The sequence below is a fragment of the Geospiza fortis genome, unplaced genomic scaffold, assembly GCF_000277835.1.
Source record: "Geospiza fortis unplaced genomic scaffold, GeoFor_1.0 scaffold114, whole genome shotgun sequence".
Taxonomy (NCBI): Eukaryota; Metazoa; Chordata; class Aves; order Passeriformes; family Thraupidae; genus Geospiza; species Geospiza fortis.
In genome coordinates, this window is record NW_005054383.1 from 2,621,980 (window position 1) to 2,634,309 (window position 12,330).

The window sequence follows — 12,330 nt, forward strand, 5'->3', positions numbered from 1 at the left end:
TTCCCTGTCATTTGGGGCACCTACATTTGTGTCCAGGAAACGACTGGATGTGGCACTCAGTGCTCTGGTCTGGTTGACAAGGTGATGATAGGTCACAGCTTGGACTTGATGATCTTGGAGGGCTTTTCCAACCTAAATGGTTCTGTAGGACAGATTCTTAGTAGCTGCTGCACCTGTGCTGAAGGTGATTGTTGTATCTGGAAAGAAGGATGTGTTTCAGTACTACAAACATCTGGGTGCTTGTTAGCTGAGCTCAGCAGTAGCTGAGCCCTCCCGTCACCATTAAGGCACTGCCATCTGTGCAGAGTGAAAAGAGCCTTTCTTGAAGCATAAAGAGAGAAAGCCTTAATGCAAAAAACAGGGCCATTCATGAAAACCCTTCCATTTCAGAGTAAATCCTGCTTGCTCCTAGCTAAAGGGACTGCAGATCCCTCCAGAATGCCTCCACAGCCATTCAGATGATTAGTTACTGCTTCTGGAATGACTCATTTTAACACAAATTTATGCTGTCTATGCATTGCACCCAGGGAAGCAAACGTACATTTGGCTCAGTCCTCTCATCCCCCACACTGAAACTTGAAGAGCAGTGGCTTGGATGGAGCCTTTTATTTCAGTTCCCTCCTGATACTTATTTCTCTGAAACTGTACCTCTGTGAAGTTCACATGTGAGAGTGTTTTCCTGAAGTCTTTCTAGGAGGAAGCTACTTTGTGGTGCTCTCACACACCTGAATTAATTCTGTTCATTTTACAGTCAATTCCATGCTCCAGGATCCCACACATGCACATGCTTTGTGTCCTGAAATTTTCACTGTAGTGCATCACCTTAAAGATGAACGAAACAAATTCATGGTGAAACTTTCAGAGCTGACTTTCACTTCAGTCACTCCCTGACATCCATGTTTCTGCATTTAGAACTGTCAGCTTTATTAATTAAATCAGCAGCAGGGTGTACAGTCTCCAGTGCTCCCAGTAAAGGTTTGGAGTGGTTCTTGTGTGGGATATGGGAGGCAAAGAGGGGATGAAAGGTGACAGGAGACCCTCTGGCTGTGCTGAACTTTGCAGTGGGAGGAAGCCTCATCCCTCTCTGAGCAGGCCCATGGTGTTTGTGGGACTGGGCTTCACACTGGGACGTAGAGAAAACAGGAAGAATTGACCAGAATGGAGCAATATTGGAAAGAGCTGACTTTTCCTGCTTCCTGTCCCTTCTCTGGAAAACAAGTTGAAATGGAATTATCTCCACTGTAATATTTATTCCAGGTTTTTGGTTTTTTTTGTTTTTTTTTTTCCTTTATTCTCCTACTGTTGGCACTGGCCCTGAGTACTACAGGGAAGGGGTGAATAAGGAAGCATTTTCTCTGTCTTGTGGCTCTTTTATACTTGTGAATTTAAAACTGCACAGACTTTTCCAGGAAGCACTCATTTAGAGTTTGTTTTTTTTTTTTTTCATTCTCTTGTGTTTTTTGTTTCTAGGAAACTACTTTGCAAGTCACTTCTTTATGGGAGGTGAGAAGTTTGACACCCCTCACCCCGAGGGTTACCTTTTTGGTGAGAACATGGACTTAAACTTCCTTGGAAATAGACCAGTTCAGGCAAGTTCCTATGTTCTGTCTGTTTTACTCTTTTTTATTTCCTGCCTGTTTTGGAAAATCTTGTGTAGGGTTTGTAGAGGAGAGTGGCACAGACCTGAGAGGTCTCAGTGCTTGGGGAATGTCATTCCAGTCTGTTCAGATGCAAACTGAGTTTTCCTGAGAAGCTGAATTCACCTTGGAGGCTTATTTTCACTCAGGACAGAAGGAATTAGTGGTGGGGGAGGAAGAACAGGGACTGAGGAGCACAGAATTTGGGACTAATTCTGCCTGCCTGCCTGAACAAGTGTAAAACCTGCTGCAGAGAAGGCTGGGAAGCAGAGCCTGAACTTCCCAAGGGCAGGTTGGATGTTCAACACATGCTGTTTGCTGTGTATGAGTGGCCTCACTTTGATGTAGGGCAATGTTGAGACAGACCTTGACATTTTGTGGATTTTATACCCAGGTGGGCTGCTCAGAAAGTCCCTCCTTCTCTTTCCTAGCTGGAACATAAATGTAATGTTGGGCCCACAGATGTCTGTGAGAGTGTGAAAAGCTACTTGCTCGAGTGACTGGCTTGTTCTTGGAAAGGGAATAATGTTGTTTTGAGGGAAAGACAGGAATTTTATGCAAAGTGTTATGTTTTGGATTTCTCTTGCAGCACAGAACTGCTTAAAAAGAACCAAAAGGTGACAGAGTAGGAGCCATTTGGAGATCTTTTTTAAGTGCTGGAGAGGAAAGGGAAGAGTTGCTTGCTTTGTTCACTATTTTCCTAGTTGTTTCTGCAGCTTCCAAACATGAAAACGAGAACTAGAAGTCACAGTTCTAGTTTAATTAATTATTTAATTTAATTACCTGCATGTCTCATCAGAAAAGCTGTGACCATTAATTAATTCATTTTTGTAATGCTTGGTGGCAGTTTGGGATCACCCTGCTTTTACAGATGAGGGAAACTGAGGCAAATTGGAATTGGATCAATCACAAGCACATTCTGTTTTCTGAGTTTCTCCTCAGGCTGTGCCATTGGTCGTTTTAGAACCACACTCAGTTCATGGAGTGGACAAGGAGGAATCTGGAAAGTCTTTGTTTAACCAGGAAATGCAGTTGGGCAACAGAATTAGGGAGGAGGCACTTGAGCTGGAGCTCTGTGGTTGTGCCAGTGCTGGGCAGGCCTGGGGGTGCTCACCACATCCCCTGTGCCACCTCTGCACACAGGGCCCTCCCTGCAGGGGCTGAGCTGGCACAGTTCAATTACCTGCATGTCTCAGCCTGGCTTGCCTTGCTGACATCCCAGCTCTGGGTTTCATCATTTCTGCAGAGAGGAGTGGGTGAGAGGCCATTAACACCGTGGGACATTTGCCAAGTAGGTTTAAGAGAAGGAGGCTGTTGTGGAATATAGTTTGCCTATGTAAAGTTAAAGCCCTTTGGCAGCTCTGATTAATCTTCAAGGAAAAAGAAAAAAAGCCACTCAAGCACTGAGCAGCAGCACTGTTTTCTGGACATGGGCCCAGTTCTTGCTTTGGAGTAAGGGAGGCTTTGCCTCATTTCTAAGGAAATGTGTTGGTGGTCCCTGGTGCCCAGCAGGCAGGTCTGCAGCTGCACAGGTTGTGATCACCACAATAAGCAGTTTCCTTTGCATTTCTCACTGGAGATCCTGTGCCCACTAAGGAGAATTACAGTCTGAAGCATTATTGTCCCTATTTAAAGGACAATCTGTGAGAGAAGATTTCTTGACTGTAGAACAGAATGAGGCCCCCTATCCCTGTCTCTTTTCTTTTCCAGAACATTTGCCCCATTGTTTCAGAATAAAAAAAGTTTCCCCCAGTAATCCAGGGTTTCAGCATGCTGATTAGCAGTCAGATCACTGCTTGCATGCAGCAATACACATGAAAGGGCTGCATTTCTTCTGCTCAAGCTGGAGGTGGATTCTTTAGTGGAAATAAAAGCTTGGGAGAGCAAGGCTTTCCTGACTGAGAATTCAGGGTGGAGAGAAAGGGCATTTTCATGTGGTCTTTCTTAAAGTGTGCATTTCCAGTATGAGCTGTTGCTGGGCCAGGGTAGGATTTTCACCCTGAAACACATTTGATTTATCAGTAAATAAAATTCGTTATTGCTGTTCCTCGTGGCTGCTGTACTGAACCCCCTGAAAGCTACATGCTTCTTGATTTGGGTAAATTGCATGCTAGGTAACATGCTGCTACCCTTTATAGTGTAATAACAGAAGAATGATTTGCCTCTTTGTTGCAGTTTCCCTATATAACTCCAGCTCCACATGAGCCAGTGAAGACGCTGAGGAGTTTGGTGAACATCCGCAAGGACTCTCTCCGACTTGTCAGGTACTGCCTTTACCTGAACCTTTCATTTTACTCCTCCCAGGGATCTCTCAGCCACAGCCAAACTGTACTGGTAAGCTTTTGGAGAATGCCTGACATCCAGATCCTTGTTGCTAGATGTATCCAGAGGTTTCTGTGTTCCTTTTTGAGCTTTCAAGTGGTTTATCTGCTCCTTACCCAAACAATCTGTGTTTCCAAACAGGACCAGTGGTGTGTCTGTTTCTGCAGGACAGACTGGAGTGGTAAACAAAGCCATGAAATCATTGGCACGAGCGGAAGGTATTAGTCAGGTCAATGAACTTTACAGACAGATTCCTTCCTGCATTCCTGTGCGAGGAGAAGCCAGAAGGGAGCTGATTCTGGTGCGAGTCACGGGCCTGAAAGACTGATGGGTCTTGAGTGAAAACTTCCTCAGGTTTCTCCTGCTGCCAGGATAAAGTTTGGTCCTAGTGTTATGCATTTATTTAGATGGCTTGTGTCCCATGCACTGGAGAAGGACAGTCATGGGGATGGTAGCTCTCGCTGCTCCACGCTGAGATCTGAACCAGCAGAGCTGGATTAAAGCACTGGCTCACACTCAGACCTGCAGCTGTCCCCTTTCCAACAGATGGCTGAGGTACAGGGCCCAGCATTCAGTGCTTTGTTTGGGTCTGAGCTCTGGGCAGATGTCCAGGCAGAGCCTTTCCCAACCATCCTGGCTGGAGTCACTCTGGATTCTGTGTCTGGGGCTGGAGCTCTGGCAGGGCTCCAGCTGCAGCTCCCAGCCAAGGTGGCTCTGAGAGCCTGGTGTAACATGAGCACTTGGAGTCATAACCAAAAACCCTCAGTTTGTTTTTATGTGAAAACAGATGTGGGGTTTTTTTGTTTGTTTTGTTTTGTTTTAAATGAGCAAAACCTGTGGTTTCAAAGCTGATGGAGCTTCCAAATAAGTGACCATTGGTAAACTGCTCTGAAAGCCCTTTGGTTTTTCAGCATAAGGGAGAAGTACTTCTCTAGGAAAAAAGAGAAGGAACGTAAGCCAAATGGGAAGTGGCTTTTTCCCTGGGAGAGGCCTGGCTGTGAATGGAGCAGTTGGTGTGGTTTAGTACATAGAGTTCTGTCATTCTGCTTTCTGTGGTCACACGTCTCATTTCCCAGAGCTGCAGCTCTGGACTATTTGAAATGCTATTTGGAATGTAGTGTCCATGTATGTTGACACTATCTAGGTTTTCATCCCTCTAATTCCTGGTACTAGCAGTTCTTTTTCTGCCTCATGAGCTCTCACAGGCTCTTGTGTTGCTGCTGCTGTGTCAGTGCTGACGACAACACTGCCAGCATGACTCTATTGAATTTTGCACTGATGTAGACCCAAAATGAGGTTTTAATTGGCAGTCCCCAAGGGTACATTCTGTCTTGTGCTCTTCTGGCCCAGAGGCTTTGTCTTCCTCCCTCTGTGCACGTAAAGGACACTTTGTGCCTCTCCAGCCTGGCTTATTCACAACCAGTGGTTGATGTTTGCACGTTCTTTCCAGAGCTGGTCAATTTACCACATCCTCCACCAAATACAGTGATACTGAGCCAAGTGTCCAGGTGTAAAGTTCTAAGTGTGTGTTCTGATGGTAACATCCCCCATAAGCTTTCTGTTTTTCATTGAATCCCAGACTGGTTTGAGTTGGAAGGGACCTTAAAGACCATCTTGTTCTACCCACTGTCCCTTGGGCAGGGACACCTTCCACTGTCCCAGGCTGTCCCATGCCCTGTCCAACCTGGCCTTGGACATTTCAGGGATTCAGGAGCAGCCACAGCTTCTCTGTGCACCCTGTGCCTCACCACCCTCACAGGGAAGAATTTCTTCCCAATATCCCACCTAACCCTGCCCTCTGGCAGTGAGAAGCCATTGCCCCTTGTCCTGTTAGTGCAGGCCCCTGTTGAAAGTCCCTCTCCAGCTCTCCTGGAGCCCCTTTAGGCACTGGGAGGGTTCTGAGTTCTCCCAGGAACCTTCTCTTCTCTGGGCTGAACAACACAAACTCTCTCAGCTTGTCCTCACAGGAGAGGTGCCATGGAGCAATATAGGGAAATGTCCACTCTGGCCTTTTTGCCCAGCTCTGACCAGACAAAATTCTGAGCTTTGCCAGATCCTGAATTTTTACAGGATAAACAATAAACCTGTGGATATTGGTGTTGAAGTTCTGAGTCTTCAATATCATGTGTGAGTGTTTGATCTCTGGCAGGAGGAGACTCTGAACCTCAGAGCAGGATAGTAGGAATTGTGCTGTAAACCACTAACAGAGAAAGGCTTCCTTCTATTTTTCTTGTGTCCCACACTTGGCCTTGGATTGGAAGCTTTGTTTTGGAGCTCCAGTACCTGTTGTGCTGGCACTGGCTGTTCCTTCTTCTCCTGAAGACACTTCCAGCTGCAGGAGGAAGACCAGCTCAGGAGACAGTGGCTGTTGTTGCACCCTGGGGCAGCTTCTCTGCTTCAGCTTCTGGGCTTTGGACAGCATCATGCAACAAAAGCATTGAAGGAATCAGCAGCTGTGGTGGTTTGGGAATGTGTCTGAAGCATCAGGAGTATCATGGAGAATAGTCATGGAGTGTTTTGGATAAGGGCCAGAGAGAGGTGGATGGTGGGGGCTGAGGGGAGACAGGTGAGTTGCAGGGAGGGAGAGAAAGGAATTCCCTTCCCTCTGCAGCACAGGGGGGCTGACCTTGGTCCTTGGATCTATTCATCCTGTGCTGGAGGTGGTGAGGGGCTGGGACTGCCTGCTCTGCAGCCTGGATGGTGTTAAACTGGACAGATCTTTGCAGAAACCCCAAATAGGAGAACCCCTGTGTTTGGTGATGCTCTCCCCTGTGGAAGTCAGTGCTGACACAGCTGTCACTAATGCTGCTCTCATTTATTGCCTGCTCAGACACTGGGTAAGTGCAGATCTCACTTAGTCAAGGGATACTTAACATTTATCCTGCATGTCTCCTGTGTTGGTCAGACTTTTGAATGTCCTCAAAGGATGAAATTTGGTTCAGCTCAGCCTAGTTCTATAAAACTGTCATGGCTGCTGTTAATTATATTTTTATCTTTTAATTCTTTAACAGACAATTAAAAAGCTCCAGCATTTCCATTGTTTTATCCAGGAGTGATGTCAGACCAGGTGGCCTCAGCTCCCTTGGTCATCCTGCTTTGTCTTTTGCATCAAAATGTTGGATCAGCTATTTGTTCTCAAAGGTGGTCAGTCTCTTTCCTCTGTACCTGTGATTGTGAAGGCTCTGATGCACCTCTGTGCATGACCCAAAGGCACACCCAGCAAAGTCACTGGTTCCCAAATCTGTGCATGCATCTGTGACCACCCCACGTGGACACTGTCTGTAGGACTTGGCTAAATGGGCACTGTAAAATTCAAGTGCACGTGGAGACAGACGAGCTCTTGAAGCACCTGAACCACTCCTGAACCACCTCCTTGTCTGTCCCCTTCAAAGAAAGAGAAATGCAAAATGTGTGATTTTTGTCTTGTTACTTCCCTGATGTTACATCCCACCATTCCTTAAGGTGGCACATGAGATGTCTCTGCCTCTCAAAGTATGCACCAAAGTAGGCTTTGCTTGTTCCTCAGGCCAACCACCATCTGTGCAGGTGTTTCTCACCTGAACTCCTTGCTCTGGGACAGATCATAGAATCCCGGGCGGGTTTGGGTTGGAAGGGACCTCAAAGCTCATCTCCTTCCCCCCCTGCCATGGCAGGGACACCTTCCACTGTCCCAGGCTTCTCCAAGCCCTGCCCAGCCTGGCCTTGGGCATTGCCAGGGATCCAGGGGCAGCCACAGCTGCTCTGGGCACCCTGTGCCAGGGCCTGCCCACCCTCACAGGGAAGAATTTCTTCCTCATATCTAATCTAACCCTGCCTTCTGTCAGTGTGAAGCCATTCCCCCTTGCCTTGCAAATAGTCTCTCTGCATCTTTCTGTACTGTTCAGGTACTGAGGGTTGTGAATGATTTTCTGTGCCTCCAGCAGCAGAGATGTGACAGCAGGAGGGCACAGCCTTGTGTGACTGTCACCTTTTAGGCACTTGTACCTTGCCCTCTGCTCAGTGGTGCTGGTCCAGGCAGGCAAGGCTCAGCCTCTCCTCCCTGCATCCTTCACAAACCTTCCCTCCAGGCACTGCAGTGGCCCCTCAGTGGTTTCCCAGGGCAACAGATCTAGTCTGGCTTTAACCCCTTATCTCCTTGGAAGGATGGAAGCGCATTCTGAGTGCTGGCAGAGAGCTGCAGGGTGAGGTTGGGAGCAGGAGGGTGATCTGGGGTGCTTTTTGTAGCTCCCCTGAGAAGACAAAGCAGGCAGTGGTTGTGCCAGGGTGTGTTTGTGTGTGAGCTGCCCAGGTGTCCCCATTGTTACTTGGTGCTGTCACAGGTATCCCAGTCTGTGCTGGAGCTCTCACATGTGCTGGTCATCTCTCTTTAATACCTACCTGTGCATGAGGTGAGTCTGAAGGAGCCTCTTCCTGCAAGAGGTGCTGGTTCTCCCACCCTGCTGCTTCTGGAAGAAGTGACAAGTCTATCATAGCCTGGATCCTTCACTGAACCTCAGATGCACAGAGTGCAGCAAGCAGGAGGTGACTTGTGCTGCTGCTCTCTTGGACACGCACAACACACAGCACTTGGGAGTGGATTGTTGCCATCTGTGTTCTTGGGTCAGTCCAGCACAAAATGTTGGTGGTTCCTGTGTTCTTTAGGCAAATCTGCCCTTCTGCCCAGTGTTTCTTCCTTACAACCTTCAAGTGCCATGATTTTCACTTTGAGTGCAACTAGCTTGTGTGAAAATACCATCTTGCTCTGTACTGTATATTGTGTCCAGGTTTCTGCAGATGTTAACACTCCAGTTCTTGAGATTTATTTTTTTTTATACTGGCATGTTGGGTGTTTTTATCTTGATTTGCTGCCCTGACCTAGGTGAACCTCTGGCAAAAGCCTCTTCAAGCCCTTCAGACAGGAATGCGGGTGTGTGCCATTAGTTGGGGGTTACATTAGTGCAAGTACATGTGTTGGGTATTTGATTATACTGCTCTTAAATTTTATTTTGCACCTTCTGTATTAAATTACTGAAACTGAACATTTCATTCTTGTTCAGTGTGGTGTTAAATAAAATTCAAGCTGGAACCCTCTTAATTAGGCAGCAGTTGTTATATGTCAGTGAGCTTGGTAAATAAGGATTCCCTTGACAATTTTGGATTGAATTGTAGAGGTATGTCTGACCCATTTCTGGGTATTTTTGACAGTACAGTGTATTCATCAGGGCTGTTTAGTGAGGGGAGAGGCTGATGCTGTGAAGACAGAGAGGATGCCAAGCTTTTCCTGAATAGTTCAGCTGCTCGGCTGTGACCCAGCCATCATAGCAATTAAGGTATTACTGATGAACAAGTGAGGCTGGAGCTGGGTGACAAGTCAGTGCTGTTACACCTCTCAAAGGCAGCCTTGCTGCCCTTACCATTCCCTCACAGTGGTACCTGTGGCCATGGGATTTGAATTTATGGAGAATCTGCTGCTGCCCTGCCAGTGAATCCCATCCATTTCTCTGTCACTTTGCTCTTTGAGGCAGGGAGAGCTTGGTCAGTTCAGGAGAGGAGGAGACTGAGGGCAGAGCTCAGGGGGGGCTGCAGCTCCTCCCCAGGGGCAGCTCTGATCTCTGGGACAGGGAATGGCTGGAGCTGGGCAGGGCAGGGTCAGGCTGGATTTTGGGAAAGGTTCTTACCCAGAGGGTGCTGGCACTGCCCAGGCTCCCCAGGGAATGGGCACAGCCCCGAGGCTGCCAGAGCTCCAGGAGAGCTTGGGCAATGCTCAGGCACAGGGTGGGGGTGTTGGGGGGTCTGTGCAGGGCCAGGGGTGGGACTGGGTGATCCCTGGGGTCCCTTCCCACTCAGGATATTCCATCACTCTGTAATTTTCTTGTGGTGTGGTGTGTTGACTGCTTGTTCCAAGATCTGCTGGTTTCTCTGGCCACTCCTGGCACTCTCTAAGTCCCCCTGGCCCATGGCCACAGCTCACTGCCCCAGAGATGCCTCGGGCCTCTTCTTCAATGGATTTGTGCTTCTTCCTGCAGTAGGGCAAAGGAGTAACCCTGGCAGTGGTGATCACACAGTGGGATCCAGCTGTGCAGGAGCCCATAGCCAAATTAGGCCTGACTTTTGCATACATTGAAATAACTTCTAAGCTCATTCTATTGGTCATCATGTGCCTGTTTGCAGTTGGGTGTGTTAATTTTTGTTCATACAATAAGTGTATGTGAGCTCCCTCACAGCACCAGAGGTTTAGTTGATCATTTGTACATTTAAAGGTGTTTGAAGTTCTATATCTGAATGCTTTCTGAGCTAAATGTCATCTTCTGTGTGATGCTGGAGGTACCTTTTGTTGAGCTTCAGGAGTTCTTTGTGTTACAGAAACCTTGGTGTTTTGCCTGTCTCTCACCATTTCATTGCAGAGTTAAAAGAATTACACTTCACATTTCTCAAATCCATGCAGGATTTCTTTAGCCCAAATACTGAGCCTAATGTGAAGGTTTAAAAGGAAGGAAAATTTTCCTTCTCCTCATCATTTGACATTCAGGATCTCCCTTTCTGGTCTCATTCTGTGTCCTGGCACTGTAGGACTGGGTGAGATCCCTCAACACCATCATTAATTCACTTCAATAGCTTCAGTCACATCTTGGAAGAACCTTCCTCAGGGGGAAGAATGGAAATCTGGGAAGCCCAAGGTGGAAGCCCAGGCTGCTTTGCCTGCCTGGAACACCAAGGCTGGAGTACTCTTGTCTCTATTTCCAGAGTGATCTTGCTGATATCTCATAAAGATGTGTTCTAATCCTGTGGCATTGCCTTTCAGGTATAAAGATGATGTTGACAGCCCTACTGAGGAGAATGGGAAGCAGAAGGTGCTGTACAGCCTGGAGTTCACCTTTGATGCAGATGCCCGTGTTGCCATCACAATCTACTGCCAGGCTACAGAGGAGTTTGTTGGTGGCATGGCCGTGTAAGTCCTGGGCTGGTGGGCACAGGAGGGGCACAGGAGCTGGGATGATGAGCTCTCAAACATCTCATTAATCACCCCTGAGGCAGGGCTGCCACACATGCTCTACATGGTAGAGTGGGAAATTTCTTTTTTTTTCTGATAGATTTGAATGTTACTTTCAATTCCCTCACATAGCCAGTATCTTCTCTTGTTCCCTTTTTAGTTTAGGTATAGGGAAACCATTCTGTGTGCAACAAAGGAGAGGAACTCACTGCTGTATGTTTTGTCAGGGAAGTGTTCTGTGAAATTAAAAAACCAACTACCCTTCCCTTCAAGTACTGCCTATTTTTTTTCCCCCAGATCACCCAGTTCACTGCCTTTCTGTGTTCCCTGTGACAGGAGCATCTGGGCCACCAAAGTAAAGTTCAGTCTGACATTAACAGAGTGAGTCTGTGGCATTGAGGCCCACCCAAAGCCCATTCTGGGATAAATGCCCAGCTCAGCACTGGCTGTTGGGAGATGGGAGAGGATTTACTTCCTACAGCCCTGTCTGTGTGTGTTTCCTGCCATGTACACATTAGTCTGTGGTTAGCTGTGGAAAGAATGACCAAAATGTCATCTGTGGGAACCTTCTCATATCCTGATAGTACATCCCTCCAGAACTGAAAACCTTTTTATCTAAATCAGCACATTTAAACCATTCCAATCAACACTGTATCCCACAAGTGTTGTATGAAAAATTTCCTCTCTATGTTCAGACAAAGGTGGCTGGAATGTGCTCTGCTGATGTGAGCTGGGTACACGTGAGCTGCTGCTATGGTATGGTGCACTTCCAATGCCATGGGACAAAGAACTCCTTTGGCTCCAGGGGTAAAGGAAGATTCAGGCTGCAGAAGCTCTTGGCTTCCTTTAGTAGAGGCTTTTGGCTGACCAGAGGCTCCTGGACATAGTGCTGATGGCTTCTGCAGTGATGCTCTGGAGCTGGGGCTAAACTTTGCCTTGGTTGAAGGGACCTGCAGAGGCTTCAGCAGGGAGAATTATCTATGGCAAACCATAACAGGGCTTATTTGTTTTATGCAAAGTATAAACATCCCACTAATGATCAATGAATAGTGTATTTTTAGGAATGAGAGTGGCTCAATTCTCCCATCCAGATATGCATTCCTTCAAACTGGAGGATGCCCTGATCCAGAATTTTTGTTTAGGCCCCTTTCCCTTCTTCTATTGATGCTTATGACTGCCTTTATTTTGGGGAAGTAATAAATGAGCTCCTTTTTAAAGTGCTTGAAAATTAGCTCTCAACAAACTGAATACACTTTCTGTTTAGATCCAGCTTTTCCAGAGCAGAGCTGAATGCAGCTTTAGAAATCCTGATGAAGTTTCCATGTTCTGTCTCTTAGGTCCTTAGGTTTCCTGTGAATTTAGTGCTAGTGAAGGTGTTGGAATGGCAGCCTTGGAGATTTA

At 47.1% G+C, this 12,330-nt stretch overlaps 1 protein-coding gene across 2 annotated transcripts in view; it reads left to right on the forward strand.

The window, feature by feature from the left end:
* The first annotated feature begins 1,475 nt into the window (after positions 1 to 1,475).
* Positions 1,476 to 12,330, forward strand: part of MGRN1 (mahogunin ring finger 1) — a 42,384-nt gene continuing 31,529 nt past the window's right edge. For both annotated transcript variants that reach the window (XM_005425211.2, XM_031060483.1), the window contains exons 1-3: positions 1,476 to 1,589; positions 3,813 to 3,901; positions 10,741 to 10,887. In XM_005425211.2, the coding sequence (XP_005425268.1) occupies positions 1,497 to 1,589; positions 3,813 to 3,901; positions 10,741 to 10,887 (329 nt within the window). In that variant the 5' untranslated portion in view covers positions 1,476 to 1,496. The remainder of the gene's footprint in view (positions 1,590 to 3,812; positions 3,902 to 10,740; positions 10,888 to 12,330) is intronic.